The sequence below is a fragment of the Eutrigla gurnardus genome, assembly GCF_963514095.1.
Source record: "Eutrigla gurnardus genome assembly, chromosome: 6".
In the NCBI taxonomy this organism is placed as follows: domain Eukaryota; kingdom Metazoa; phylum Chordata; class Actinopteri; order Perciformes; family Triglidae; genus Eutrigla; species Eutrigla gurnardus.
The window spans coordinates 31,059,598-31,087,262 of record NC_139920.1 but is presented as its reverse complement, the minus strand read 5'-3'; the positions used below and the strand labels follow the sequence as shown (position 1 = coordinate 31,087,262).

General features: G+C 44.7%; 1 protein-coding gene across 1 annotated transcript in view; it reads right to left on the bottom strand.

The window, feature by feature from the left end:
• The window catches only part of ncanb (neurocan b), a 99,534-nt gene continuing 71,869 nt past the window's right edge, over nucleotides 1-27,665 (bottom strand). Inside the window, exons 11-15 of the mRNA XM_084010701.1 lie at nucleotides 16,494-16,652; nucleotides 13,772-13,854; nucleotides 12,976-13,120; nucleotides 6,546-6,728; nucleotides 1-4,991 (exon numbers count right to left, since the gene is read on the bottom strand). Of these exons, the coding sequence (XP_083866827.1) occupies nucleotides 4,855-4,991; nucleotides 6,546-6,728; nucleotides 12,976-13,120; nucleotides 13,772-13,854; nucleotides 16,494-16,652 (707 nt within the window). The 3' untranslated portion in view covers nucleotides 1-4,854. The remainder of the gene's footprint in view (nucleotides 4,992-6,545; nucleotides 6,729-12,975; nucleotides 13,121-13,771; nucleotides 13,855-16,493; nucleotides 16,653-27,665) is intronic.

Sequence of the window (27,665 nt, the reverse complement as noted above, 5' to 3'; positions counted from 1 at the left end):
CAGATCCAAACAAGGGTTTCCTTTAATGATCATTTGTCTTGTAAAGAATATAATACAATGACAGGACTGGAATTCATAAGAACATACATCTATAAATATGGATAAATACTTGTGGACCACATTCACACAGCTGTAGTTACAAACTGTCGCGCGGGGAAACCAGCGTGATGTTTTCTCTTCAGGGTAAAGTATCGCTGTGCTTCGGGCTCTCACGCAGAGTGTGTTCTGACCGGAGGCGTCTCTATTCGTTTTTGATGAAGCAGTTTAAAAGCATGTGTGCAGGAATGAGGAAGAGAGAGATGAGTTTTTTGGATCCACTTATGCTGTATGAACATGGTCCAGAGAGGCTAAGCAACAAACACACCCAGAGTCTAAATGGATTTAAAACAAAAGAAAAACCTCAGAATATTTACATCAGAGAGGAGAACGAATGTTTGTCAGTGATTTCTGCTCTTTTCATTCATCCATCCCAACAGAATAAAACAGTTTTTTTGGGATACTGATAAATCGTCTCAAGTCAATATCAGACGCAAAAGTCTTGCAAACACCAGTCGGGATTGTACCTGTTCATTGGACGTCGAACCGTGAAGAAGAGAAGTCCACAGCTGGAAAACTCGGAAAGTCTCATGAGAAGGAAGTGAGCTATGACAGTCTGTCTTCTGTGTCATTTAGACAAAATCCAGCGGTCATTATACTGTCAATGTCATCGACAGACTTAATAGGAAGCCAAGACAGACGGCCTAATCGTGAGATCAATAGTCTGTCTGTGTGTGACTGGGGACAACAGTCTCCGCCGCTCTTATCAGGTTGTCATTGCCGAGGAGCGCTTCGTCTGAATGCATCAGGTAAACAGCCGGTGACCGCCGTCACAGGACATGTAGGGAAACGGAGATGCTCTCTTTGCTTTGCATGTACACACAGAGTACCTGCTCATCTGGCACTAAATTCTTTATCTCCACGTCTTACCACCAACTGCTGAGACATGCAGCTTCAGCCTAAGTCTGTTAGCATGATATCATGGATGTAGCAACTTGTCGGCGTCTGATACCCACGCACGAGGCCTCCTTTAGGATGCCCCAGGTTTTAAACCCATCATTATAAAATGCAAGAAAGTCTACATCTTTTGGATGGGTCAAACAAACACAGGACTTTCACCCAGGAGACTGCTGTTCAGGTACCCTGTGAAACCAAGCCGACTTATGTTAGCGTGCTTTTGTTACATAACTTCTATACTCTACTTATTCCAGTTACACAAACAGTGCAGTATTTTTACATAACACACATTTGAACCCAAACCAGGATCCTTTCCTAAACCTAACCAAGTATCATTGTTGCCCAACATAATTAGGTGCTGTATATCCGACAAGTCCGGAGTGGGAGTGTGTCGGCTACAACAATCTGTCATTGCCTTTGAGACACAAGCGCCAACCGAAGTCAATTTCTTCTGCCTGGTTTGTGTCATTTCTGTCATTTCGAGATACAGCTGGCAGCGACCCCCATTGCATCACTCACCTGCACGATTAAGGCTGACGATTACAAGGCTTGGTACCTGTCTATCTGCCTGCCTTCCCACTAGAAAGACCGATGAGGGCAAGAGAGAGCCGAGGAGATGAAATGGGGAAGTCAAAAGCAAAGAGGCGCAGACACTTCTGAGTGCCAGGGTTCAGTGTGTTTTAAAAATGATGAAAAAAGTCTGGTTTTATGCATGATTTTACTTCTAAATGCGTTTGTGTGAACGTGTTTGTGTCGCTTTGGGAAAGTTTGGCACCTTCAGAAAAAGAAGTGCGAGACAGCGAAGAGTCAGCCATCCCAGAGGATGGGCCAAAAAAGCAAGCTGTCCCCCTTTCAGAGACGACACACACACACACACACACACACACACACACACACACACATAGGCAGCTATTAAACGTCAGTGAAAAACAGAACAATACAAGTGGGAAATGCAGGAAAGAGGTTTAACATAAATCTGTGCGTTTTGTGGTCGGCCTCAAAATCAGCAAAGTCAGATAAATGGGTTACCTCAACGACTCGTCAGTATGTCATTTAACTTACAGAGCACAGTTGCTAAAGTTTACTGAGTAAGCGGCTGGCTAGTTAGCTAGCTACCTTGCTGATTCCACAATGCTTTCATGCTACATTAGTTAACGTAAAAGGTGTTGCTTTTCAATGTGTGAATGAAGCATGTCTTCTGCTGGCTAGTTATCTAGCTAATTATTGTCTCATTGGTGTTCTGATCAAAGTAAATCTATCATATTCAGCGATAGCAAACGTGCAAATGGGCTACTAGTTCACCAGAAGAGCGGAAGGAGATGTTTTTTTAACCAATGAAGGTAGAGTTCAAACAAGGAATTACATTTCCCCGACTGAAAAAGAGGAGTGTGTTTGCAGCCAGACATCTGAAACACAACGGCCGTGACGGTCTCCTGTCCGTCACCCAAAACCTTCCACCTTCCGTCCATCGACCTAAACCTTCCCTTTTCATCACAGCTCTGCTGCTCTGCAGATAATGCAACTAGTTAATTAGGCATGCGGTAGATTAATTAAACTGATACGGAGGTGCAGGATCACTGTTGTTCTCCGTGCGGAGGAGTGCTGTCATTGCCAAGGTGAGACACAAACAAAGACAGAGGATTAAAGTGCTTACTTATCTGACTTTATGTAACCCCCATCCTGCTTTAGTGGTCTTTTTTTTTTATAAGAGCTGGTTGAACTTGAATTTAGATCCTCCGCTATTTCTTTATTTTATTATTATTATAAAACGACAGTGAAGATAAACTAAAAAGCACTAAAAATGAGAGGTAGAAACATAAAAAGAATCAAAGTGCTGGAGTCAGTATTTGGGACGTAATCCCAGAAGCTCAACCTCAAGTGCTGTCTTTAAAAAACACCATTTTTAAAAGGGGCTGTAAAAAGGGAAAGGAAAAGAAAGCAAATCACTTGTTCTCTGCGCCTGGATCCCGATCTTTAAAGCAGGACACGGGAGCTGAACGCAGGTGTGAGCAGCTGTGAGCCTCAGTCTGCCCCAGAAAACAGGAAGCCTTAATCTCCGCTGACCCTCTCATCGCTTTTCCTCTGGGACCTCCGCCGTCGTCAACAAACACACGACATATGAGTCATCATCAGTCATCGGCATTAGGCCTGTTGCCCCAAACCTTCCTGGTTTAGAGGGCTGTACATTTTTTATATTTACAAATCCATCACATGTTTAAAAGTTGCAGTTTCTCTCAGCTTGACGTAGCGTTTTAGCCTCTTTCAGCTTATTGTTTTATTTTTTAAGGTTTTTCCCACTGCTCTCATCAGCCACGGCAAGCAGTTGTTTTCAGAAACTATGTAATGATCATCAAAAACAGACGGCGACCGTTAGCAAGTAGCCGGTGGACCCGATGGGAGGGTGGATATTAAAATCAGACAATAAACGCAGTCCAGCTCACGATTCCATCGGTTCAGTGTGACCGGGAAGTCAATATTGAATAACAGATGAATTACGTGGTTGAAATTCATGGTAGAAATTTGGCAGCAATACATGCTGAAAACACGGAGAACTAAGTGAAAAAGAACGTTACATCAGAGCCGACAAATCACCAGCAGGTACATGTAAAAATGTAAGTGTTTTTCAGGTTGTTATTGAGGAATCAGACACCCACTGACTGACTGCACTCTACCTCTTTATAAAGGCCTTTTTCCCCACCAAAAATATTGTTGCAGCGGTCAAGAAGTACTTGAAAAAATATTGTGTATGTGTATTATTGAAAAAAGGTTGCGAACCACTAGATAACCTGCTCCGTGTCTCTCTCTCTCCCTCTCTCTCCCTCTGTAGTTCGGCTGGCAGCATAATTTCTCCTCATCAGACAAAAGATTTAAAATTCTGTTGCTGAGGAACTTTGCCCTCCGCTGCATCGCCTTCATTAATTCCCAGCACACATCCTTGCAGCGACACAAACTTTAAGAAAAGTCAAAGCGAGACGTGGCCTCGCTGAGACGAGCTGTCGCGAAATGATCCGCTTAAACCCTCCAAAGAAATGTCAGGGATGAATGTCTGATTGAGATAGCTCGTGAAAAAGGCGACAGATGCGTAACGTGATGTGACGGAAACTGAATTTGCGACACGACGTGTTCTCCATTTTTCCTCTGGGGGGGTTTAAGCATCTGATATAAAAGTAACTGTTTCACACCGACAAGAAGATACAAACGCTAACAATCAAAGAATTCAATTACCACTGCCTCCGATTCAAAGGAAAAAAATCAATGAAACCTTTTTTCAGAACAAGTCGAGTACAGTGTCTTACAAAGAGCAAACCAAAAAGCAGCAGAGTCAAGAAATACTAGTATTTGTAAAAAATAAGGGTTCAACAGACAAAAGGCTCAAGTCAACTACGCGGACGTCTTCTTGACTCGTCTGATTTTCATACTGCTTTCTCCGAGATGTCATCCCTATTTATAGTTTGCACTAAACCGCTTCTCTCTCTCCGAAGAATGTTCGGCGCAGATCTCAAAGGGTTTTTGTTGTTGTTGTATTTTTCCAAAAAGGCCAGTGTTTCAGGTCATCGTTGAGCTCGGAGGGAGAGGAACTGGGTCAAGTTATCGGTGAGGAGACAGTCGAGTACAACGGGATTCGGTGTTGTCCCGGTGACGCCTTCGCAGGCCTCGATGATACAGGCTGACTCGGAGGGCCGGCGGTGGAGCTAAGGGCGGGGCGGGGGAGGGGGGTTGCTTGGGCAGAGAGTTTTCAGCTCGACGGTGTGAAGGGGAAACGGGGCGAGAGGAAGGGGCGACGGGGAGAGATGGGCAAACCGCAGTCGGCAGCAGAGGGGGGAAGGGAAAGTGGGGTTGGTGGTTATTTTTTGGGGGGGTTCAGACGTGAGCGTGGCTGTGGCCCGGCTCTCCCCCTCCTCCGTGGTGCCCTCCCTCTCTGTGGCCGTGCCTCTTGTGCTTCCTGCGCTCCCTCCTGCCCTTGTGGTGGTGGCGCCGGTAGCGGTGGGCTCGTCGGGCTGAAGGAGCAAACAAAGCGGAACAGAAGGAGAGAGTGTGAGGTAAGAGAAAGGGGCGGCCGACCTTATTCGACAAGTCAGTCGGAAACAGAAAAGTGATGTAAGAGGGAGATGAATCACTGACAAGCATCAGGCGGTCGGAGGGGAGGCTGAAACCAGGTGAGAGGCGAGTTCAAAAAGCAGGAAGGTCAAAACCACATGTTCTCTGTCGAAGTTTCGCTGTTTGCCCCACACTGAGGCATCTGTTTGATCTCACATCCAGTGGACTGGAGGAAGCCACTTCCTGGGTGCCTTTCTACATGCAGCTAACAAACACACGTCAAAATGGACGACGAGGCACTTCAGACACTTTTACTTTAAGGTTCAAAGGGAGATCAGTCCTGTGTGAAAGTTACATCGTAAAAGAGTTACAGTTCATTTTAGATGATAACCTCCACTACAATAAAGGCAGCGTCTAATAGTGTCCCGCCTTCGGGACCCAAATATTAAACGGACCTGCATTTGTTTAGCACCTTGCTAGCCTTCCTGCTTCAGTATGTTGCCCGTGGACACTTTCCTATATATTTAATGCATTTTATCACGTTCATGACATGACCTCCACCATAACACCAAGGTAAACAAACTTACATGAATATTCCCGTATAACTGTCATTCATAAAGTTACGTGAGGCTAAATAACTTGTAGCCTAGCCTAGCATAGTGTAGCCGACTAACCTTATGGGGAAGCTAAGCTAATGTTGTGTCACCTGTGTTCATACTAACGTTACAAAACCAGGAAATCTATGCATAAAAGGATAATGTAATCATTTCAGTTCATGATAACAGTTTGCTAACAACATTAGCATAGCTATGCAAGTTATTGGCAGCCTAAAATAATTAGGTCTCGTTGTTTACCTTGATATGATTGGTGAAGCTGGTGTGGCTTATTCAAACTAATGCTATCATATCTGCATCCTGATTTCTGATGTCACTTCTTACTCCGAGCTCAGGGTCGGAGGGGGTCCAACTGGGTCCAAAGCCTGGAGCTCCGCACAGAGACCCGTCTCACAATTTAAAAACTTGGAGAATAAATATGATAATAGTTGCTGCGCTGCTAATATTTCTCTTCTGTCTTTATGCACAACGCTCATGTAAAGGTCACATTTTGTTCTGTTTGAACATTTTTTGTTTTAAATACAAATCCTTTGTATTAAATAAATGGTCAATGGGTTACAAAAAATAAAATAGTTTTTAAAAGTCTGGGAGGAAAGAAAAAAAACCTTCAAGCATAAAGCACTTCAAAGAAGACCCTACCACGTCTAAGTAAGCCCCGGGGGTTTCATTCAGTCTGCAACCACAGTAATCTTTTTTGCTTGCAATTATTAATAATGAGAGCAGGGATGGAGAGGCTGAATGCACATGGTGACAGCAGCTCCCGAGGGCAGCTAATGTAGGAGGCTCGTCTCAGGGACCTACGCTAAAAATAAGCAAAATGGAAATGTGAAAATGACCTAACAAATGGAAATCATGCTTTAAGTCTTGTTGTCTTCCGCTCTGCTGTTAAGAAAAACTTACACTTAATGCAGATGATTTTAGGCCGGTCCCACTTGCCGTTGGCGCGACACTTAGCCGTGGGCACGTGGCGCTGCAGGAAGCCGTCGGCGCACTGGTAGCGCGCCACGGAGTGTATGTCATAGTGGGAGCGCTTCCGACCAATCAGGAAGGCGTTCTCCACAGTGGGTGGGGCTCTGCAGAGCACTGCAGGGGGAAAGGAACGAGACACAGAGTATTAATCAGATCGTCCACTTCTGTTTAATTTAACATCCTCCTGTTTGATGAATATTCATCTAATCTCATCTCATCAGTGTGTGTGATCGAAACAGGGTTCACAGCACAAACATCAAAATGTGGGTTTAGTGTCTGCAGGACGGCAACTCCGTCCCGGTCTGTGAGTGAGCGGGCGACTGTCAGTGAAACAGCCTTTCAGAAAGAGCAGAATCAGAGAGATGGAGAGAGGATTGATACTCCGGTCAGCGACTGACAGGATGGACGAGCCTACGGGATGCACTCAAACAACTTCACAGATATTTGAACTGTCTGTCACGGGAGCCGCTCTCTCTCTGCTGTGCTGGAAGTCTGGGGGTCTCCCTTCACCACCTGGCAGCTCTGCCTTTTGGAAATAATCTGCTCCCAAATCGTGGCGGTTGTCACCTCAAATTGCAATATCATCTGTGATAATCTTCAATTTAAAATGAGCTATAGGTGGATTATATACACTGAAACAAATGAAAGGAACACTTAATCATCACAGCACAACACCAAGTCAGTTAAACTCCTGCAAACCAAAGTGACAATGGAAAGGGCAAAAGCAAGAAAACACCCATAAAGGGAATAGTTTTGCATGTGGTGACCAAAAAATATTGACCCTTCGCTAAGTCCCGCCCCCCTTGGCTACTGTTGCTACGCCTGTCAAGCTTTCGCACACAGCATGTCAAATGTGATGGACATTCCAAGGCAAATAATAGCACATTTCTGGAAGATATTTCCAAAGGGAAGTCTACCGTAAACACCGTTTCGGCATTGTTCCTCCCGTAGCTAGTTACGGTTGCTAACGCAGGATTGGACAGTGGCCGTTCTAGGGAGGGGCTTACCGAATGGTCATTGATCTCTCCTTCTGCTTCCTTTTTTTTAACCTGAACTTATTCACGTTGATCACCACACTCAACCATCCACTCTACTTGTAGCATAATGTATTCCTCCAACAGCGGTACCTGCCATTGATTCCAGCCTTGAATGTGATTTGACTTCAGCGCTGAGTGCGGTCATGAGAGGACAGAATCAGCAATCAGAAAATGTTTGCAAACCCTGTTAATTCCCTTGTCCTTGTCCTAATACCTCTTAAATTCTTAATAATGAAAGAAATGTCATTAACTCTGATGAAAGGTTTCATGCCACATTTACAGTTTGAATGTGATGTAGAAGGGAAGGGGGCAAAAAGCACTTTCTTCCTCACTTGAGACGATCGTACACTCGACACAAACGGAAGGCTAAGAGGTAGTTTTCCATTAGCCCTGACCTATGAACACTGGTGAATGATTTCTCGCAGCAGGGGCGAGCAAAGTCAGAACGTATTGAAGTAGGGATAAAAGAAAATGTCACTAAACTCAGAAAAAGCAAAAGGAGCTGGGATTTTTATGGGAGATACTTAAGTCAGAAAAGGTCTTTTGTAGAATTCAGCCTGAAGGACGTACGGGGCTGCTGCCATGAGACGAGCTAGCTTTCTTTTAATAAGATCCCATAAAAGAAATGCACTTTTCAAATGATTCCAATGTGGCTTCACTTTCAAATAGTCAATTAAACCGCTAAAATCCATATTTGGATGTGTGGTAAACCACCGATTGTTAAAGACGTTCAGCCGCTCCTGGCCTGGTGTGTCTGATAGTCACAATCATTTTGCCTTCATGATTCATAGTAACTATAAAATCTACACTCTTATTCTATGGATTACTTTGTGTGTACAGGCAGATTTAGAAAGTTCAAGTTTTCATTAGTCTTAAGGTGGTTGCTCTAATTATGCTGCAATCATCATATTGAATCCCTGATGAGAATGTCTGGACTCCAGCTGGCAGGAACCACCAGCTATAAAGAGTACAGCCGACGCTGCCGCTCCCCGACACACTCCCAAGCGTGTCGACATTTAGCCTGCTCTGAGACGTGTGATGCATCGGCTTCCTCTCTGAACAGCGCACACTCGGTGCCGATTCGCCATCGCCGAGCCAACGTAGTGTTGGGACAGCAGATTTGCTTCTGATCTGGGCCTACTGTCGCGAAGCTCCAAAAAATATCATGTCCTGTGAAGCAGGAAACAAAAAAACAACGCTCTTTTTATGTGTGAATCATAACTTGGAAGAAGAACAAAGGTAGAAGTTACAAAAGGGAAGAAATGGAGAAGAGATGGAATAGACTTTATAGAGCTTGTTTGTATCCTTATTTACAACAGAATAACTAGAAGAAAGAATGAATATTACTGCATGCATGCAGTTCATTTAAGGTATTTTAATGAATCTGACATTTGAGGCTAAGATGGCGTGACTCGTGCGTGCAGCTGTGTGCACGTTAGCTGTTAAACTTGAACGCAGCATGTTTCTAGAGGACTTTTCTGTCGCCGTGTGCTTCTGTCGGTGTGGCAGCGAGTAGTCAGTGTGAGTTAGCGGCGTGGGGAGAGCTGCAGACAGCTCGGTGCTGGTTCCTCTCAGCATTCCTCCATGGCCTCAAAGCATCCGCACACCGACTGGCAGTCCCGTTACAAAGAACCAGTGTGTGTGTGTGTGTGTGTGTGTGTGTGTGTGTGTGTGTGTGTGCGCTCGCACTGAAACTCCACTGGAGCGAGTCTGGCTTGGAAACACAAGATGTGGACAGATCTTGTTTATTAAATAACAAACTGCAGGAGTTGTTTGTGTGAATGTTTGCTGAGGTGCCACTGACAGCCGAGACCACCTCCAGGCAGCAAAGGCAGTAAAAAGGTGATTTTTCAGCTTTATACCAAAAATACTACCAAGACCATTGGGTCTTTACCTTCTTTAGTACAGCTGCTCGCCCGGGGAAATCATGCAGCAGTTAGTATTATATATTAACGTAAAATATATTAATTTAGAGAGAAGAGAAATATTTCTACACGATTTCACACGATACGTACAGCAGTCTCCTTTGTGAAAGTCCTGTGTTTGTTTGACCCATCCACCTCTTCCCTATGTGGATTTTGTAGCTCTTTATATAATGTCACGTGCCCTTCTCTATTGATCCCTTCACAATTACTACAGCCACTAGAGGTCGCCGCCTAAAAACAAATGTAAACATGGGTCGTAATAATAATCATATATGAACGTTTGGGTTTTTTCTCCGATGGGGACAGCTTGCTATGGTCATCTAATCCTCTAAGACTATTCCTTAGTTGAATCGGGTCTGACGAGAGAGAGAGAGAGAGAGAGAGAGAGAGCGAGAGAGAGAGAGAGCGAGCAGCTCCTCGGAGGTCTGCCGGGTCGTGGACCGCTGTGTCCCTGCCCTCGTCTCCCAGTGGGAGCTGTAATCTGCAGCAGAGATGTCTACAAAAGGACAAGACAGCGTCCCCGTGGGGAGTTGTGTGTCTGCCCAGGTGGCTTTGGTGGAGAGGATCTGCTTCCTTCCTGTCTGCGACTGCACAGATTCATCTTCAGCACCATAAAACAATCAGCCGGTTATTCCATTAGAAATATATATAAGAGTTCTGCCTCAATTAAACACACATGTACCCTCCTTTACCTGCAGCATTCTCACACGCTGGCAAACCTGTCTTCATATCTATATAGAAATAAGAATAGATTTACTTTTGAAGTACATTTGACAGTTTCACTCTACACAACGTGTGTCCTACAATGATTGCATCACACACCAATGGACACATCAACCGCTAAGGGCACCGACGACAGCCGATCATCTCCCAAAGCGCTCTGAGAGCACGCTGAATATGTCACGCAGAATAAGATTTGCCATCTCTGTGCATAACAAACCGTCAAAAATAATGGAACAATTTCATAATACTTGCATGTCTTGTTGTAGGTAAACTCCCTCTCGTCCTCGCTGGAAGAGCTCAGAGACAGAAGAGTATGCGACTCTCTTGTTACTCCAATCCAAATGTAATGTTTTTTATAATAGAATGTTGATCTAGCATTGAAATGCTTGGTCTGAATGTTAGAACTGCTGCATTTATACCTACAAAACCGTTGATATGAAAAGGTAAAAAGTCACACCAGATCACAGATAAAGCCACAGCAACACGGTGCATATAGATATTAAGATGACATAGATAGCTGACGGTAAAGACGAGGCTAAATCAGCGGGTTGAACAAGTTCAACATATGTGATTCATGATTAGAGGCTCGTGTAAGCCGGTTGATGAATCCGGCTCTCTTTAGATCTGACCCATCGTCTCATCGGATGGCAGTCTCACTTCTTTTCAGTCATGCCACAACAAATGGTGTCTGTGCGACATACCGCCCTGACCGGCTGCCTGGGTGACCGGCAAGCTCACGCGGTGCTGCTATCGGGCCTCAGGGGGCGCTGATGAGCAGGCAAACAGACCACATGAGCTGTAGAAACCGGGGCGGAGAACAAGCAGCATGGCGCTGACAAACTCCCCTGATAAGACAAGACGTTACATGAGGTTACTCGGAGTGAAAGTAGAGGCTGACGGGGAGGCGGCCGGGGGAGATGAAAAGATGCCGGTGATTGTAACTGACTGATTAAGGTCGGAGGTGGGCTGGATGCTGGGGACTTGTGATGGTGTGCATCAGAGGTGGTGCAACACCTTTGCTTGTGAGGGAAATACCTTTCCTTTCATACAGGAACGGAGCCGAGTGGCACTCGCCGCCTGAGGCTTTAGAAGGACGCTCTCTTTGCATTGGGCCTCTGATGACAGACCATCTGTTAGAGCACAAATAATCTGCTTCAAATTAAAGATCAGGAAGGCCTTCAGGGCTTTTGTGTTAAAGCTCATCCAATATTGAGTGATGAGGAGGGACAATTGAGGTTTTATTAATTCTACAACTGTAGGGATCAATAGGCTTACAGGTGAAGATGACAACTGCCTAAATACTTTAAACTTATAAAGTAAAGATTTAATGTATGAGCTGACTCACTGTTATTAGTGGATTAATCGGTTTGATTAATCGGGCCTATTTATGGCATTTTGAGATGTTCCACATTGGCCAATGCCTGCGCTCACGAGGCCGATAAACAAAAAAATGTCTGCAGACTCATCTGTAGGCAGCCTTATGGAGCCGTCGCACAACACTCGCCCCGCTGGGGCCGGCGGCGAACAGGCATTGGCCAATGAAAAACCCATATCGGTCGACCACTAACTCTTATCTACCAACAACATCTGCTCTACTGTATGTGCACATCAAGATGGGATTATTGGGATAATCCCACATTCCAGCCGTGGCAGTCACCGCCGTGGAGGCATAAAAGTTTCTTTGCAGAAAGTGAAACTCAGCGCTGTTTCGGTACTGCAGTCATGTATACAGGTTTTCTTTTTAAGCTCGAGAGTAAAAGTGAACCTGCCTACAGCTCAAACAGAAATCCTGTTCCAACCAAAGCTTTGGGGAAACACCCACTGTTGGCTTTTTGTGTCCCAGTATTTTACTAAACCTGCCAGTTTACCTCCACCTAGCCGCTGACACGGCTGCCTACAGGCCATTGGTCGTAAAGTCTGACCTGCATGCAAATGTGTGGCAAAAATAAGCTCTAATAGGCTCTCAGAGGAGCATGTGTGGCCTGACTCTGCTTCCCAAGAAGGAGCAGCTGAGTCGGGGGACCTGAAGCCGAGGCAGCCGCGCATACAGGAACCTAACCGACCAACAAGTTTGCTCGCACACCGTTTTGCTGAGTTTGAGTGTCCTGAACATAAAGCAGAACGTACGTTCTGGCCCAAGACGTGCTTCACCTTCCAGAAACAGAACAATTGGCAGAGGACGTGCAGAACTTTTTAAAGTCATGCTAGATGACGAAGAGAGACACGAGAAGGAGTGCTGGCGAGCTGTAAGAATTGAAGAGGTTGGGTGATAATCTCAGAGGCAGGCCTGGTTTTAATTCCGGCATCGCCGGGACATTCTTAATACCCTGAAGGTACATGTGCTGTCAGAGAAAAAGGCTGCAACACTTGTGAACACTTTTAGAGACATTTTGTCGTCATTTCTCCACTTAAGATTCTCCTTATAGTGTTAAGAGCACAGAGCACAAGACAGCGAGGTTGTTTTTCCTCTGCCCTTTTCCTCGTCTCACACGGCCTCCTCCTGTCCGATACCTCGCCGTCTCGCTCTTTAAAGGCGACGTCTCCTCGCAGCCTCCTGCTTTTTTTTGGTCCTTCCTATTTTACACCCTTACCCTTCTGTCAGTCATCTTAATCACCTGTTAAGGTGTACGCCATGGCGCCCTCCTCCCTCCTGTCCTTCCACCCCGTTGCTCTCACCTGTTCCCTTCTTGCAGACGTAGGGCAGATTGTAGTTGCAGGGCACGTCGTTCCACTTGCCGTTCTCATGAGCAATCATGACCACGCAGTCTTCACCTCCGGCGAAGAAGTTGTCTGGCTGGTTTTCACGCCAGTTCTCATATTGCTGCACAAAAAGGGAAAAAACGACACACAATTAAATGAACAATAGTGTCTTTAAAACTCCAGGCAAACAAGAATTGAGGTGAAAGAAACATAACGGGGAAAAATAGTATATTTAATGAGTGTCACAACACAGACACACAAATACGAAGTGCTTTGTATTTATTTATTAATTAGGGAAAACATGCTAATTGGCCCCAAATTGACAACGGCAGTGTTTTGTTCTTGCCTTTCACAATAAAAGTCCTAGATGTAAACATGTAAACAGGGCATCGCTGCTCACCAGGGGAACTTCACTCATAGCATTTCTATTCAAGAAGCAGCACAACAAAAACTGAAAAATGAGAATTCTGCACAGCACCAAGTGCATCCTGTTTAAATCTCTGTGCATGCTGTCGATTAGATGTTACGATCAGTGAATAAAGTTGTATTGCATTTATCCGTGAAATCTCAAGGTAGAGCTTTAATCTGTTTTGTTTGGATCACAATGGAATTGCAATTGATGTTTTATTTTTCCCTCAACACACAGCTGTTCAGGATGCCTCCAGCTGCGATGTTGAGTGCCTCCAAATGTATTCGGTTTTCTTTAGAGCCTCAAGCTCCACGGATGGACTGAGCTGGCTTAGAGACCAAACAGACCCAGCAGGTTCCTCACCATGTCCATCTTGTCGGTCCACTGAAAGTCGTCCTCCACTGTACGATCATTTAACCCGATCCAGGTGTTGTCGTGGCTCAGACCTGAGAAGGAGGCGACAGGAAGTAAATAAAGAGGAATTAAACATGAATGGACATACAGACACGAGGTAGAGAGCATCTGAAAACACAATACAGGCGATTACAGGCAAAGAGAGAATCCTTGGGACATTTAGTTTTAGTGATAAACCAAATACACCAACTTTTCACCTCAACCAAGGTTAACCATAATTCACAACTTTTATTGTTTCCTCTTTGTAGTTTTAGTGGAAATTGTGCAAACAAACCAGTGAATGGAAACACTTTTGTCTTGATATACACTTCCCAGAATGCAACAAATTGAATTTTTGTATGTTGCTGCAAACCAAGGACATGTTGAATGCGGACTCAAACCAGACTCCTGATGATGAATAACAAGAGTTTTGGTTTCAGGGGGGGGCACAAACAGTGGTCTCCTGGGGGAAAGTCCTGTGTCTGTGCCCCCTACCTAACGTTCAATAACGATCCACATTCATTATTGTATCTGGGGTTTGCAGAAAGATTGTTCCTGGTGACTGGGCTGCCGAGTAAAACCATGATGACATCATCGGGCTTATTGTCTCAGAGCTCGTCCAGACTCACAGAAAACATGGTGCATCTGTTCACACACATCCAGCAGTGCTCCCCACGACTGGTTAACTGAACTTTACAGTAGGTATAAATTCAGCCAAGTGCTCGTTAATGTTACATGTTGTGCTGCAGGTGATCCTGAGTGCAACAGCTCCCCACATAAAGCCGACTCTCTGAACGGCAGCAGGTGCAGCTGGGAGGTCCTCGGCTGAGAGGAACAATAATGGAGATGTACTGTTACTAATACTATGTTTGTGTGGAAGGAAATAACGCTAATGGTGTTTTGGGTTGATCTCATTTGTGTGTTTTGGGGAGGAGGGATGTGTGTGCACATGCACGCACACATGTAATGGAATTTCAATCATGGTGTATCTGCTTTACATCATTACCAGGCCCATTAATCCTCCTAATGGCCCTGATCCCCCTTATTGCAGGGGTGGAGATGTCCATTTTCAAGGCAATTAAACACGCTTTTTGGTAACTGTGCGCGTGTGGAAGAGCGATGGGCGCTCGATGGACGGCGCCGGCCTGGCATCTGCCTGAGACAGACGTTTGGATCCGATATTAAAGGGGACTGCTGCTGGTGATCTGGCTGAGCACTAAGAATAAATCTGAAAGAGGAGCTGAGTGAAACTCCAAAGAAAGACTGTGTGGGTATTCGCAAAATCATTTAGGACAGCATGCTTAAAATACCAGGTGGGCGAACTTTGCAGACACTGAATCAATGACTCTTAAAACTGTATTTTTCTTTTATTCATGTGTACAAAATGTGAAAATTTCACTCAAATATGGATTAAACAAATCACAACCATTCAAAATCAAATCAAGTGCCATTGTTGTCTTCATACTGTTCTTATTTAATCCACTTTCAACATTACTGACACTGGCATTCCCATCCCAGGACACAAAAGGGGTTATCTCACCCCACTGTGGGGATCCCCCCCCCCACCCCCTCGAGACAAATCACATCCTAAGAGAGAATATCACAGTATATTAAATGTTCTGTCACACACATTTACATCAGAGCCCTCAGCACCTTTTCATTGTGACAAAAAGTCAGACGCGTTTATTTGGCTGGAACCACTCGGCTGCCTGAGGGCGTTTCTGTTTCAGCGGGGAGTGCAATAAACTCCTTGAAGGGCGCTTCGGAGCCGAACCAGACATTTATCACGAGTTATGGAATACACACAAGGCGAGAGCTGCCGTTGCCCAGTGTGGTAATAATAAGGTAGAAGGGTAGATATCAATCTGCAGCAAAAGCAGAGTGTAGCAGGCGGACAACAGAGGGAGAGCTGGTTAGGTTATATATGTAATCACTGTTATTTCAATAAAAAGCAACTTGTTTAAATGTGATCGGCGGCCTCAAGAGTGGCCTTCTTGGATTAAGTTCAATCACTTTAGCAAATCCAGAAGATGCATGGACTCTGAAAACCATGAGCGTGTTCTAGTCCAGCTCCATGTGGAAAGCGTCCTGAGATAACTTTTGTTGTGATATGAAAACCTGTCAAAGTCGCAGATTGACTGAATTTGGTTGATACTCGCTGATCTAAGCAACAGTCATATTTTAGTTTTCCAGGAAGAAACAAATATTGGATTTTTGATATGAAAATGCAGATTTTTGTCATTTCTTTTGCATTTATTCTAGAGGCTTGTCATAAAAACCAGGTGGCTCTCAGGTTTTGTAAAAACGCAAATGGGCCTCTTTAGAGGAGACTGTGTTTGGTTTGTCCAATCCGGGCTTCTGTAGAAACATGCAGGTCCAACATGGCCGCCCCTGTGAAGAGGACATGAAAGGCTCATACTAGCTAACATAAACACAGTGATCCTTACTTTCATGTAAGAATACACTCATGAAAACATAGTTATGAATATTATATTCCCCTAAATGTGACGCACTGCCCCTTTAAGATGCAGTCATGAGCATTGATTGAATTGAGGAGATTTGAACGCCCATCAAATTGTGGAAGTGCTTAAGACTTCCTTCTGTGTAATCTGCTCAGATGAAACACCAAGAAACATTTACACAGGCTCTCTGTGCCGAGCCCGTCCTCGTCTCCCCCCAAACCTCCACCCACCTCTGATGAAGTTCTGCTCCGCCAGGCTGTGGACGCTGGCCAGGTGGCCGCTGTGCTCCCTGCAGTCCTTCTCGGCGTCCTCCCAGGTGTGTCTCCGGCTGAAGTACCGGTAGCAGTGGCCGTGGAACTTCCTCCACGTGTGCTCGCAGCCCTCCGTGTCTGGGACGAAGGCGGGGGAGGTAATTGAAAAAGACAGTGATTAGTCAATCGGAAATCCATGGGAAGAGAAATGTGGGTTTCTTTTTGAAATCATTAAACACCCACAGCTAATGGATGCAAAAGAATAATAGTGTTGCACAGGAAAGGGGGAGGGGGATTTTAGGACAAAGAGGAGGTGTATGACTATGATTTAGTATATATATATATATATATATATATATATATATATATATATATATATATATATATATATATACATACATATATATACATACATATATATGTATATATATTGCTTTGCCCGTCTTTCCCCTTGCTTGAAGTGCCCTCTGTGACACTCCTCTCTTCCCTCCATCGCTCTGTATCTCCTTCTCTTTGATTGTTGACTTGGACTTTTAATCCACAGCAGAAGGCGAGCCGGTGAGACAGCTTAGACCAGAGAAAAGGGCATTTTAATCTATTCAAATGACAACAATCCTTAGAAATTGCTTCCAGTGTGCGGCGTTCGCTTGGTAATTAAGCCCTGTCACAGTCCTGTCAGCTCTCCCTCCCTCCCCCCCTCTCCTTCCTCCCCCTTCATCTCTCTATCTATCAACCCTCATCTGTAGCTGGGTTAGCTGTGGGATTCTGAGCAGTACATTTCAAATTTGATGTGTGTGTGTGTGTGTGTGTGTGTCGCTTTCGGTCGCATGCCTTGTCTGTGTGTGTTGGTAGAAGTTTGCATGAGAATGTGTGTACACCTGAAGCTGTGGGTTCAGGCTCGCTCTGCCAGCTAAGCCACCTCCAGCTCCCCCCCACCCCCCCCTCCCTGCGGCGCTGGGATCAGGGAAAAAGGCCTCAGCTTTTCCTCCAACAAATGTGAAGCGACACCAGTAAATTGTGCAGTGCAAATTGGGCCGTATGGGGCCTGCTTAGTATGCAGAGATGTGTGGTGTTGGCTGTGAACTAAGGAAGAGAGGAGGCCGTCATAAAGCAAGTATCCACTATACTGTAATATGAAATAAGGGGCCTCAAACCTTCACAGCGCATTGAGAAACTAAGTGCCTTTTCATGCCGTTAAGCTCTCCTCCGTTCACCGTGTTGTTCTCGGCTATTTAAGGTACAACGCTGTGAAGAACATCATTCACAACCCAGACAGAAAGCCCAGTCACCAATCTGCTGGTTGAAAGTGAGGTTTTAGCAAATCTCTCTTTGAATGCCACACATTTGTTTCAGAATGAAGTACAGCTGTTCGGACGACGGCTTCGACCACATCGCATTGCATCGGCATTGGTTTCCACGAGCAGCCGTGACTGTTCCTCGTCCGACTGCACGAGGCAGCGCAAGGAATGCCAAGTTTCGCTGCATCATCTCGTCAGCTCATTTATGCGAGCGTTTATTCTGTTTATCATTAGCACTGAGGATAAACTGTTTTTGGTAGAGAGAAAACAACTTTCGTGCAGCAGCAGCCTCATTGAGCCGGTCGGACGCACACATACCGGTAGGTGAAACAAATACATAAATAGATGGACAGATAGACAGCATAATGGCAGTAAATCCTGTTGTCATGTATGAAAAGACCAGCCTCGTCTCCTACAAAATAACCTTTCCATATAGCTCTCCTGCACTCTCCATCATGTTTCCAGGGAAACAGATTCTCTCTGTTGTTAAGGTTGTGAATTGAACTAGAACTACGGCATTTGGTTCAGGCAACAGAACTACTTGGTTCAGCTCATTAAAAGGACCATGAAATTGAAACAAAACCTGAACACAGGACATAATTACTCGGTTATGGTTATGGGGAGGTAAGGTACTTGGTTCATGCAGGAAACAACAGCAGCCTGCTGGGAGAAACTCTGGCTTTTTACCAAAAGCGCAAATTCAGCCAATTTGCACAACCTTCACTTCATGTACCAATCGCTCAACCCAATTTGGCACTTCTCCACGCTCCCTTATCTGCATTAGACTCTGACTTTCCTTCTTCACACTCTGATGCCAATTACACATCACCTTGTTGTTGGTGAGCAGACCGGTTCCAGTTCTGTCTGGTTCTCTGTGTGGACTGAAATAAACGCTTCTATGTTTGACTGTAAACAGGTAGCCGACATCGAGACGTGTTTCAAAAGGAGAAATGGTTCGTTCTCCAGAGTCCCTGGCATTCAGATGGTGTGTTCCATTTCTAGGACTGTTTTCAATGTTGCACTTCAGTGTGCTGCACATGCTTAGTTGTGTGGACTCAATGTTGTGTGTGAGCTTTTCAGTTGTGTGTGTAAGGTTTTCAGTTGTGTGTGTGAGCTTTTCAGTTGTGTGTGTGAGCTTTTCAGTTGTGTGTGAGGTTTTCAGATGTGTGTGAGCTTTTCAGTTGTGTGTGTGAGCTTTTCAGTTGTGTGTGTGAGGTTTTCAGTTGTGTGTGGGGTTTTCAGATGTGTGTGAGCTTTTCAGTTGTGTGTGTGAGCTTTTCAGTTGTGTGTGAGGTTTTCAGTTGTGTGTGGGGTTTTCAGTTGTACGTGTGAGGTTTTCAGTTGTGTGTGTGAGGTTTTCAGTTGTGTGTGTGAGCTTTTCAGTTGTGTGTGTGAGCTTTTCAGTTGTGTGTGTGAGGTTTTCAGTTGTGTGTGTGAGCTTTTCAGTTGTGTGTGTGAGGTTTTCAGTTGTGTGTGTGAGCTTTTCAGTTGTGTGTGAGGTTTTCAGTTGTGTGTGAGCTTTTCAGTTGTGTGTGTGAGGTTTTCAGTTGTGTGTGGGGTTTTCAGATGTGTGTGAGCTTTTCAGTTGTGTGTGTGAGCTTTTCAGTTGTGTGTGAGGTTTTCAGTTGCACGTGTGAGGTTTTCAGTTGTGTGTGTGAGGTTTTCAGTTGTGTGTGTGAGGTTTTCAGTTGTGTTTGAGCTTTTGAGAAAGTTGTTACTGTTTCTGAGCTGCTGAGGTGAAAATTGCCTGTATTTCCTGGCAAGTAATTTATGACATTTATGACATGACATTTTTCTGAAAATGTTTTTGAATGTAATGTATTTTTGTACAAAACAGTTTCTTCAACATTGCCTGATTTCTGTGATTTCTATATGATATATATATATATCATGCTCTGTCCACCATGTGGGAGTCTCAGCGTCGTGCAGCTCGGCTCAATCATGCAGATCACAACCACCTGAGTGACGGATGTGTCTATTTCCTGCTTGTTCTGCTGGGTGGTGGTTTGATAACGCCTGAGGAAGATGTCTCTTAGTTTTTAAACGGCTGCAGAGCGTTGCTTTGGTTCCTGAACAACTGACGGCTTACTCACAGTAACTACACAAGTCCACGTTCTCCTCCTCATTCTTAGCCTATCTTTGCATATGAAATCAGGTTTATCACACCGCCACAGACATTCTGAGAACATAAATCCATGTCAGTTGCATAGAAATATGACAGAAGTGACATTGAAGTACATTCCTGCCATTCATTGGACTAAACAGAATTTACAAGGCACCCTTTTGCCTTTCAAGTCCCACTCTTGTAAACCACCGGCATCGTTGTTCAACAGTCAAAGACAACGACACGTGAGTGTGATGGTATAAGCGAGGGGAAGTGTCAGAAAATGCTCATAATATCAATCGGACACTGATATTCAGTCTAACTAGCAAAAGATCTCATAAAGGGTTGAGTTCAGTGTATTAGGTTTATGGAGGAACAAAAATGTCACTAAGCACTTAAAACTACCCACAAATCAAGCTGTGCCTTGTTCCTTCCACATTTTGATTTCTGCTTTAATAGTAGTGTTATATATTTTCCAAACGTATTATTCAGCATTTAGTAGAGCTGCAACCCTAATGAGACAATTTAAAAATAGGGTGTTTGCCCACTAATGGACTGGTTAGAAGTGCAGATCATTCCTCTACGTTGATTCTAATGTGCAGAACCTTTCAGTATCTCCTGATTTACATTTACATTTAGGTCATTTAGCAGACGCTTTTGTCCAAAGCGACTTACAATAAGTACATTTGTCAAAAGAAGTAAACAAAGAAACCACAACGATTTAGAAATAAGTATTATCATAATTACATTAAAAGTTTGTCTTATGGTGTAAATTTATCATAGCGTCCCAGGAACCCGGCTGCATGACTCAGCATTTTGCAGCAGTACTTCTGAACAGAGAGAGAGAGCATCATGTTACGACCGTTATCTCTGATTATATGGGGATCAAATCTCGTTACTGCTGCTCTCTGAAGATTCATGTTTACCCACATTGGCAAAATTAGATGTAAATATGCACATCTATGAATGAAACATACACCTACTGCAGTGTGTCTGTACTGTAGGTTGAAGCCTTTAAACCCGGAACTAGACACACACACACACACACACACACACACACACACACACACGCATGTCCAAACTTGGTGCGATTCCTACTTGGGATTTACATAAATGAATTCGGTATCCAACGACAACAAAGAAATTACAGACAAACTAAATGCATCTAACAGTGAGACGCGGAGTGGGAGGACAGAAAAGAGATACAGACTAAGAGAGAGAGAGAGAGAGAGAGAGAGAGAGAGAGAGAGGGGCAGGGATGAAAAGTAAACAGCGTGTTTTCTCCCCCTTCAGATCCTCAACCCAGTCTCTGCTGATTTCTTCTCCCACTCGCTGACAGCGATGCTCAAAGCCCGACATCACATCAGCCTCTTCAAATATTTACACATAACTCAAGTCGTCTTCTTCACCCGTTTTCCTCTCCGACAGGCGGAGAGGGGAGGGAGAGAGAGAGAGAGGGAGGCAGGGGGCATGTCTCAGCGATTAATATTCCCACAGACTTTAGTGAACGGCAGTTAGGAAATAAACACACTTCCCCGCTCACTGATTGGCTCGTTTATGACCAGTGATATTTCTGCTGCTCTGCTTTCTCACATCCCCGAAGGATGAAACGTGTGTGTGTGTGTTTATGTGTGCGTGTGTGTGTATATGTGTGTGTGTGTGTATGTGTGTGTTTGTGTGTGTGTATGTGTATATGTGTGTGTGTGTGTGTGTATGTGTATATGTGTGTGTGTGTGTATGTGTGTGTATGTGTGTGTGTTTGTGTGTGTGTGTATGTATATGTGTGTGTTTGTGTGTATGTGTGTGTGTGTGTATGTATGTGTATGTGTGTATGTGTGTGTGTGTGTGTGTGTATGTATGTGTGTGTGTGTGTGTGTATGTATGTGTATGTGTGTATGTGTGTATGTGTGTGTGTGTGTGTGTGTGTGTGTGTTTGTTTGTGTGTGTATGTATATGTGTGTATGTGTATGTATATGTGTGTGTGTGACGCCTCCTCCCTGTGTGACTCTTTGAAGGCTGGCAGCTCAGCGAGAGGCCAGATGACAGCAGTCCGGAGAGCGAGGAAGAGGAAGTGAGCGAGAGATGGAGAGACATAGTGGGACACAGAGAGGGGGGGGGGGGGGGGGGGGGGGGGGCGGCGTCAGTGACATGAAGGTGAGAATGTGAGGAGAATGTGAGAGAGCGGCCGGGGAATTATTAATGGTTGTTAAGTGTGCACTGGTGATTAATGGAACATCTTAATAGTGTGATTCTCACAATTAGCAGTAACGGATGTTACAGTGAAACGGCCGCAGGGCGCAGCGGGAATGACTGATGCCAGTCTGGAGGCTCGTTGTGCAGAATTAGCCCAGAGACGTGTCCTCGCAGACTAATGCTGATGGAGGTAAACGTGAGGACAGAGAAAGTACGGTGCAGTTCATTCAAACGGTAAAAGAAGGGGAACATGAGGGCAGCATTGTTCTAAACAGTGGGCAGGAAACACATCAACCATCAGAAAAGCTGCTGCATTGTACTTTTCTGCTTCATTTACAAAACTTCTTATCTAAGCTGAGAAAAACTTTGTATTTTTAGCACCATCTTGGTTTTTGTTAGTCTCCATATTGTTTTTTTTTGGAACCAGAGCTGACTTTCAGACCGGCACAACGGCGTGGTCGCGACCTGTCAATCAGAATAGCAGCATATCCGCTTAAGCATTTATTTAATTCTCACATGACGTCATTGAAAGACTTGAAACTAGCGCGCCCATAAACAATGTTTACTGGGGTAGTGAGAATTGGAGTCATTTTCTCATAGCAGTCTCCCCCTGCTGGCCATTCGGAATCATGCACATTTAAGGCATTCCCACTTTGGCTTGAGACATGAGATCACACGGGAATGAAACCTGGAGTGTGGGATTTCCTAAAACGCTCCTGGAAAACAATGCGGCTGTAGCCGTAGACATGACATGAAAGCAAGAAGAAGCGTAACGTACCAACCAGGCTACTCGGCCATCGCAGCACGTGCATCAGGAAGAGGAAGTGGAGAACCTTCATTAATACAAGCGGAGGAGCACAGTCTCTTTTCTTCTTCCTTTCTTTCTTTTCTGCCTTTCCCCACGAAGGAGCAGAGAATGACACTTCGGGAACGTCGTCTAATTAAGCACCTCGTATGAGAATAAAAGAGCCCCTCTTCTCGCCAGCTTTCCTGTTAGGAGGCAGATTTGCGTCCAACACAATGGCATATGGAGCGAGAGCGACGCCTCGCCGTTATTTCACCTGAATGGCCTCACACAGGTAAAACTTCTGGTTTTTTTTTACGAGTGTGTGTTTGTGCAACTGAGTTTCTGTGTGTGTGTTCTCAAAGGTAAACCGAGAAGGCCCTCGCTCAGTCCTGGCTCGCGTCCCTCTCCGTGTGTTATCAGAATGCATGAATCTCCATTAGCAACACTGCTGAGACACAACACAACCCGCTCCAAGAACAATGATATACAAAAAAAAAAAGAAACTAAGACACAAACTCTGAGTTCTGGAACAACAAACGGCAGCTCATAGATCACAAGATCGGCCAAAGTGCTCGGAGTGCTTGATCTCTAGACGAGGTCAGCTCGGAGTGACTGTGTGACCGATGGAGGTTTCATGAACGGACTAGCGACTGAGTCCTGGTCTGGACTAGTAGGATCAGTAGAAACCTTTATTCCAATCGAGAGCATGGCAAATGCACGGAGGCTCGGATGTGGAAAGATCATTCATACTGCTGCAGTATATCTCCAATCATACAAACATCTTGAAACCCAACATTATCACAGACAATGGGATGTTGCTAAGGGCTAATTTCCCTGACGTATGTGTAAATCTGAGTGTGAAGGACTGTCTGTCTCTATGGGTCAGTCCTGGATCGACCGGCGACCTGTCGAGCGTGAACCCTGCCTGCTCCCAATGCCAACTGATCATATGATGGGTGGATTTTTATACCAGCCATTAAGACATTAAGTTGTTAATCACATTTTCAATGACCAACTTGCATCTTATGAACACGGTGTGTGGTGTGATATTTAATGGAAGTGGTAGTGACTGAAACAGCAATATGGTAATATGGCAATATGGAATTAAGCGAGGACTAGCGAAGGGTAGCAACATTGAATTGACTGTTTGACTGGACGATTGTGCAAAATTTGGAAAATTTGGATTGCACTTCCCAATCTGGGAAGTGCAATATGGTTAAAAGAGCACTTCACATATTTGGAAATGCATCTTGAACATTTACTTGTTAAAGAAAGAAGATATAAAACTCCACTGCTGGCCTGCATTAACGATGATGAGGGGCTATAGAGGTCTGATAAGCTGACTTCTCTCTAACTCTAGGGGAGAGACGTCCCAACCAACTCAATCACATGAGGACATTTATCAGATTCGGAACCCTGTGGAGCCACAAAAGGCTGACAAATGAGGAACCATCATGAAGGCAAATAAGCTATGGTTAGGGTTGTGTAATGTTAAAATGTAGTGGTTTCTATGTGAACACTGACTGCAGGTCTGCCACCTCGGATATGCCCCACATCAAAGATGTGACAGAACTGAACTTCGGCATTGGATGCAACCTGTGAATTTTCCAAAGCTGTTAAAACAGGACGGGGTTAATTAAAGTCATGTGTGTTCAGTCATCAGTAGAGCATCATGTATTTACCCCAGTGACTCTAAATGAGCAGGAAATGACCTCGGCTGTAAGAGCATGCATCGATGAGAGAGAAAGTGGAATAAGCGGTGTGCAGTGACGGGATGACGGAGGGACTCTGGAGCTTCCCACTTCCTACTCTGCTCTCCTGCTCATTAGTCTCGGTTGTGGGGTAAACTACATCATCTGCTGCCTGCATCCAATCTGCAGCAGTGGTGCTGCTGTTGGCGTCCATGTACTCAAAAGTCCTCCTATCTGTCTGCCCCAGATTCCCCCGTCGTCCCCTTCTGGGGGGAAGTTGTGCTCTACTTTTCTTTGGGTTTCCTGTAACGCTGTTTCGTGTGTTCCTGTACAAATGACTCCTGCGTGTCTGTGCATGCTTGTGTATTGCAGGTCAGGTCTATACATATAAAGCTATCATCATAAGCATATGAAATATGAGCATGTATGTAAAAGATGAGGCATTCTCAACGGGTTAACAAGCATAAACATTGAATTAATTCAAAATGTTCAATGTCACTGTTCATGATTCTGACAGGGTGGAGACGTTTCCATTAACGAGTGACTTCCAGCCGAATGCATCAGTGTTGGATCGTAGGAGCTAATGTCATGGTTGGCTTGGATAATAAACTGATGGTTCTGAGAAGTGAAGCCAGGGCTAAAGTGCCTTAAACTTGCATTCTCTCTACTGGCCATCAGGGGGCACTGGCTGCAAGCTGTTAAACGTGCTGCCGACCACTGGACTGATCAAAATGTGGTGCGTGTAGCATCCACTTTCAAACCATGTTCTGATGACTCGTAAACGGGTGTAATTTTATCGGCTGGCGGAACGATACACGCTAGAGTTCTTCACCAAATACATGAAAGATCTGACCACTGAATATCATTTCACTCGCTAATGTAAATCAAATATTAATGATGTGACACGTGGCGGGGCAAGCAAACACGGCCGTGAAGGGGAAGATGGATGAAGACGGCGGTCTGGTCTGTGAGTTCAGAGTGAGAGCAAACACACAATCCTCACAGAGCACCAAGCAGCAGCCAGACATTCATTAGCTACACAATCCTTTATTTGAAAGCAAGCTTTCTGTTTCTAATTTGTAGATTATCAGCTCCGTTAGGAAAGTGTTTTTGCATGTTTTGCATACACAAGTTATTTCAGAACTCTTTGCTGTTTGGAGTCGGAAGTGCTCGACTGCTGTCTCGGCTGCTGTTGAATAAACAGAGGAAGAACATCTGTTGGTAATTGGAAGGGTACATGTGTAGACTGAGCTTTGTTGGTTTGTGTGTGGCGAATAATGAATAATCAGCATGCCACCTACACAGAAAAGAAACTGCTAAAAGGGAGTGTGTGTGTGTGTGTGTGTGTGTGTGTGTGTGTGTGTGTGTGTGTGTGTGTGTGTGTGTGTGTGTGTGTGTGTGTGTGTGTGGTTTTGTCTCTGGGAAAGTGAGGACATTTTGGTTGATCCTCGTGTCTCCAAAGGCCTGTTTCAGGGTTAAAGGGCCAGTGTGCAGCATTCTAGGGGATCCAACGAAATATTTGTAAAAGTTGCAACACTTTTCAAGAGAAGGTTCACGCAGAGAACCAGCTACCTTATTGACCAGAGCAGGTCAATAGTTGATAAGCTACGATAAGCTTTTTTCTTTTTCTTTTAGCCAAATAATCGGAGTGAATTTTAGTTCCTTCTGGTAAAATAAATAAAATACACTTTTATTGTGAAAGCTAAGAAGGTAAGGAGTGGTTGAAATGCTAAAGTTAGTCGTCCTGGTTTGAACTTCACAGCCTGCCTGTAGTTGATTGGCATATGTCCGTTTCATACAATGTGATTTGTTGATGTCTTCATGCAGGTGTGAAAGCTCAGAAAATCAAATTGTTTCACCTCAGAATTCGGCTGCGTTTCCACTGCCTAATAATTGCAATCTGAAAGCACTCAAACACAACAGTTTGAATAAATATATAAATGCGTGTAAAGGCCTTCAGCGTTGGAGTGAGGCATTTAGTGATGACGGCTAAAGAAAGCATCGTGTCCACGGGGGTCCTCACGAGTAGAAACACATGCGAATGTCTGCAAGCTGAAAGATCTCTTACTGCAGCTCTAAGAAATGCTTGAGCATCACACAATCATCCACACACACACACACACACACACACACTGAGTGACAAAAACCTCCCGCGGTGCAGCAGAGATCAGAGGAGTGCAGAGTGACAGCAGAAAGGGAGGGAGAGGAAGGAAAAAAGGGAAAGGCAACATGAAACGGAGGTGTCTACAGTCGTGGAATAGCAAAGTAACACATCCAAACTCTTACACGTGCACATTATGTAATTTCCTACTCCCGAAAAAAGACTTGAGAAGAGAATCGCTAGCGAACGACGGATAAAACAAGGAAAAAGGAGCTGATAAGAAGAATCCACGCATTCGTCGTCACTTTTGGCTTCAGTCGGGTTCAGAGAGACTCGGTTTCTGCCTCCACTGATGAGACAGCGAGCCAGAAACCAGCAGGTTAGTCTCAAGAATGCAGAAACAACTGACTGATGTCTCTGTTACTCTTCGCTACTGCCTTTTCTTTTTCAACGGGCAGAAAACAGAAAAACACAACGCTTGTTTTGCACACTGCAGCGATCGTTAAAATACCATAAACATGCTGAAAACTTTACTTTGTGACAAAAGAATATCATCAACCATCGTCTTGCAGACGAGAACCTGTGTGAAAAACTGTAAATGTAAAAATGTCCTGCCTCTGTCTGTGCATTGGCTGAAGGACTTCATCAACTTCCAATGATTGAGTCTCAGATGGGATCACGACGGTAACAGGCCAGCAGCATTAAGGCCTTCACGGCCAACAACCGGCGGGGTGAGCAAGCAAGCAAGTTGGACAGAGCTGACTCGACAGAGCCTCAAGCCGTCGGAGATAACGGCCGTGGTTATCAACATGCTTTGTTAAACGTCATTTGAATCTTCCACCACACAAAACTGTGTGCCGTCGACTTCCACAGGAACAATATAGAAATATTTACACAGCAGAGCACTGATGCTGCCCGCAATGCCGGCAGGAAATTACTAACCATGTCAACTCGTAAGTCAATATGATAAGTTGAAA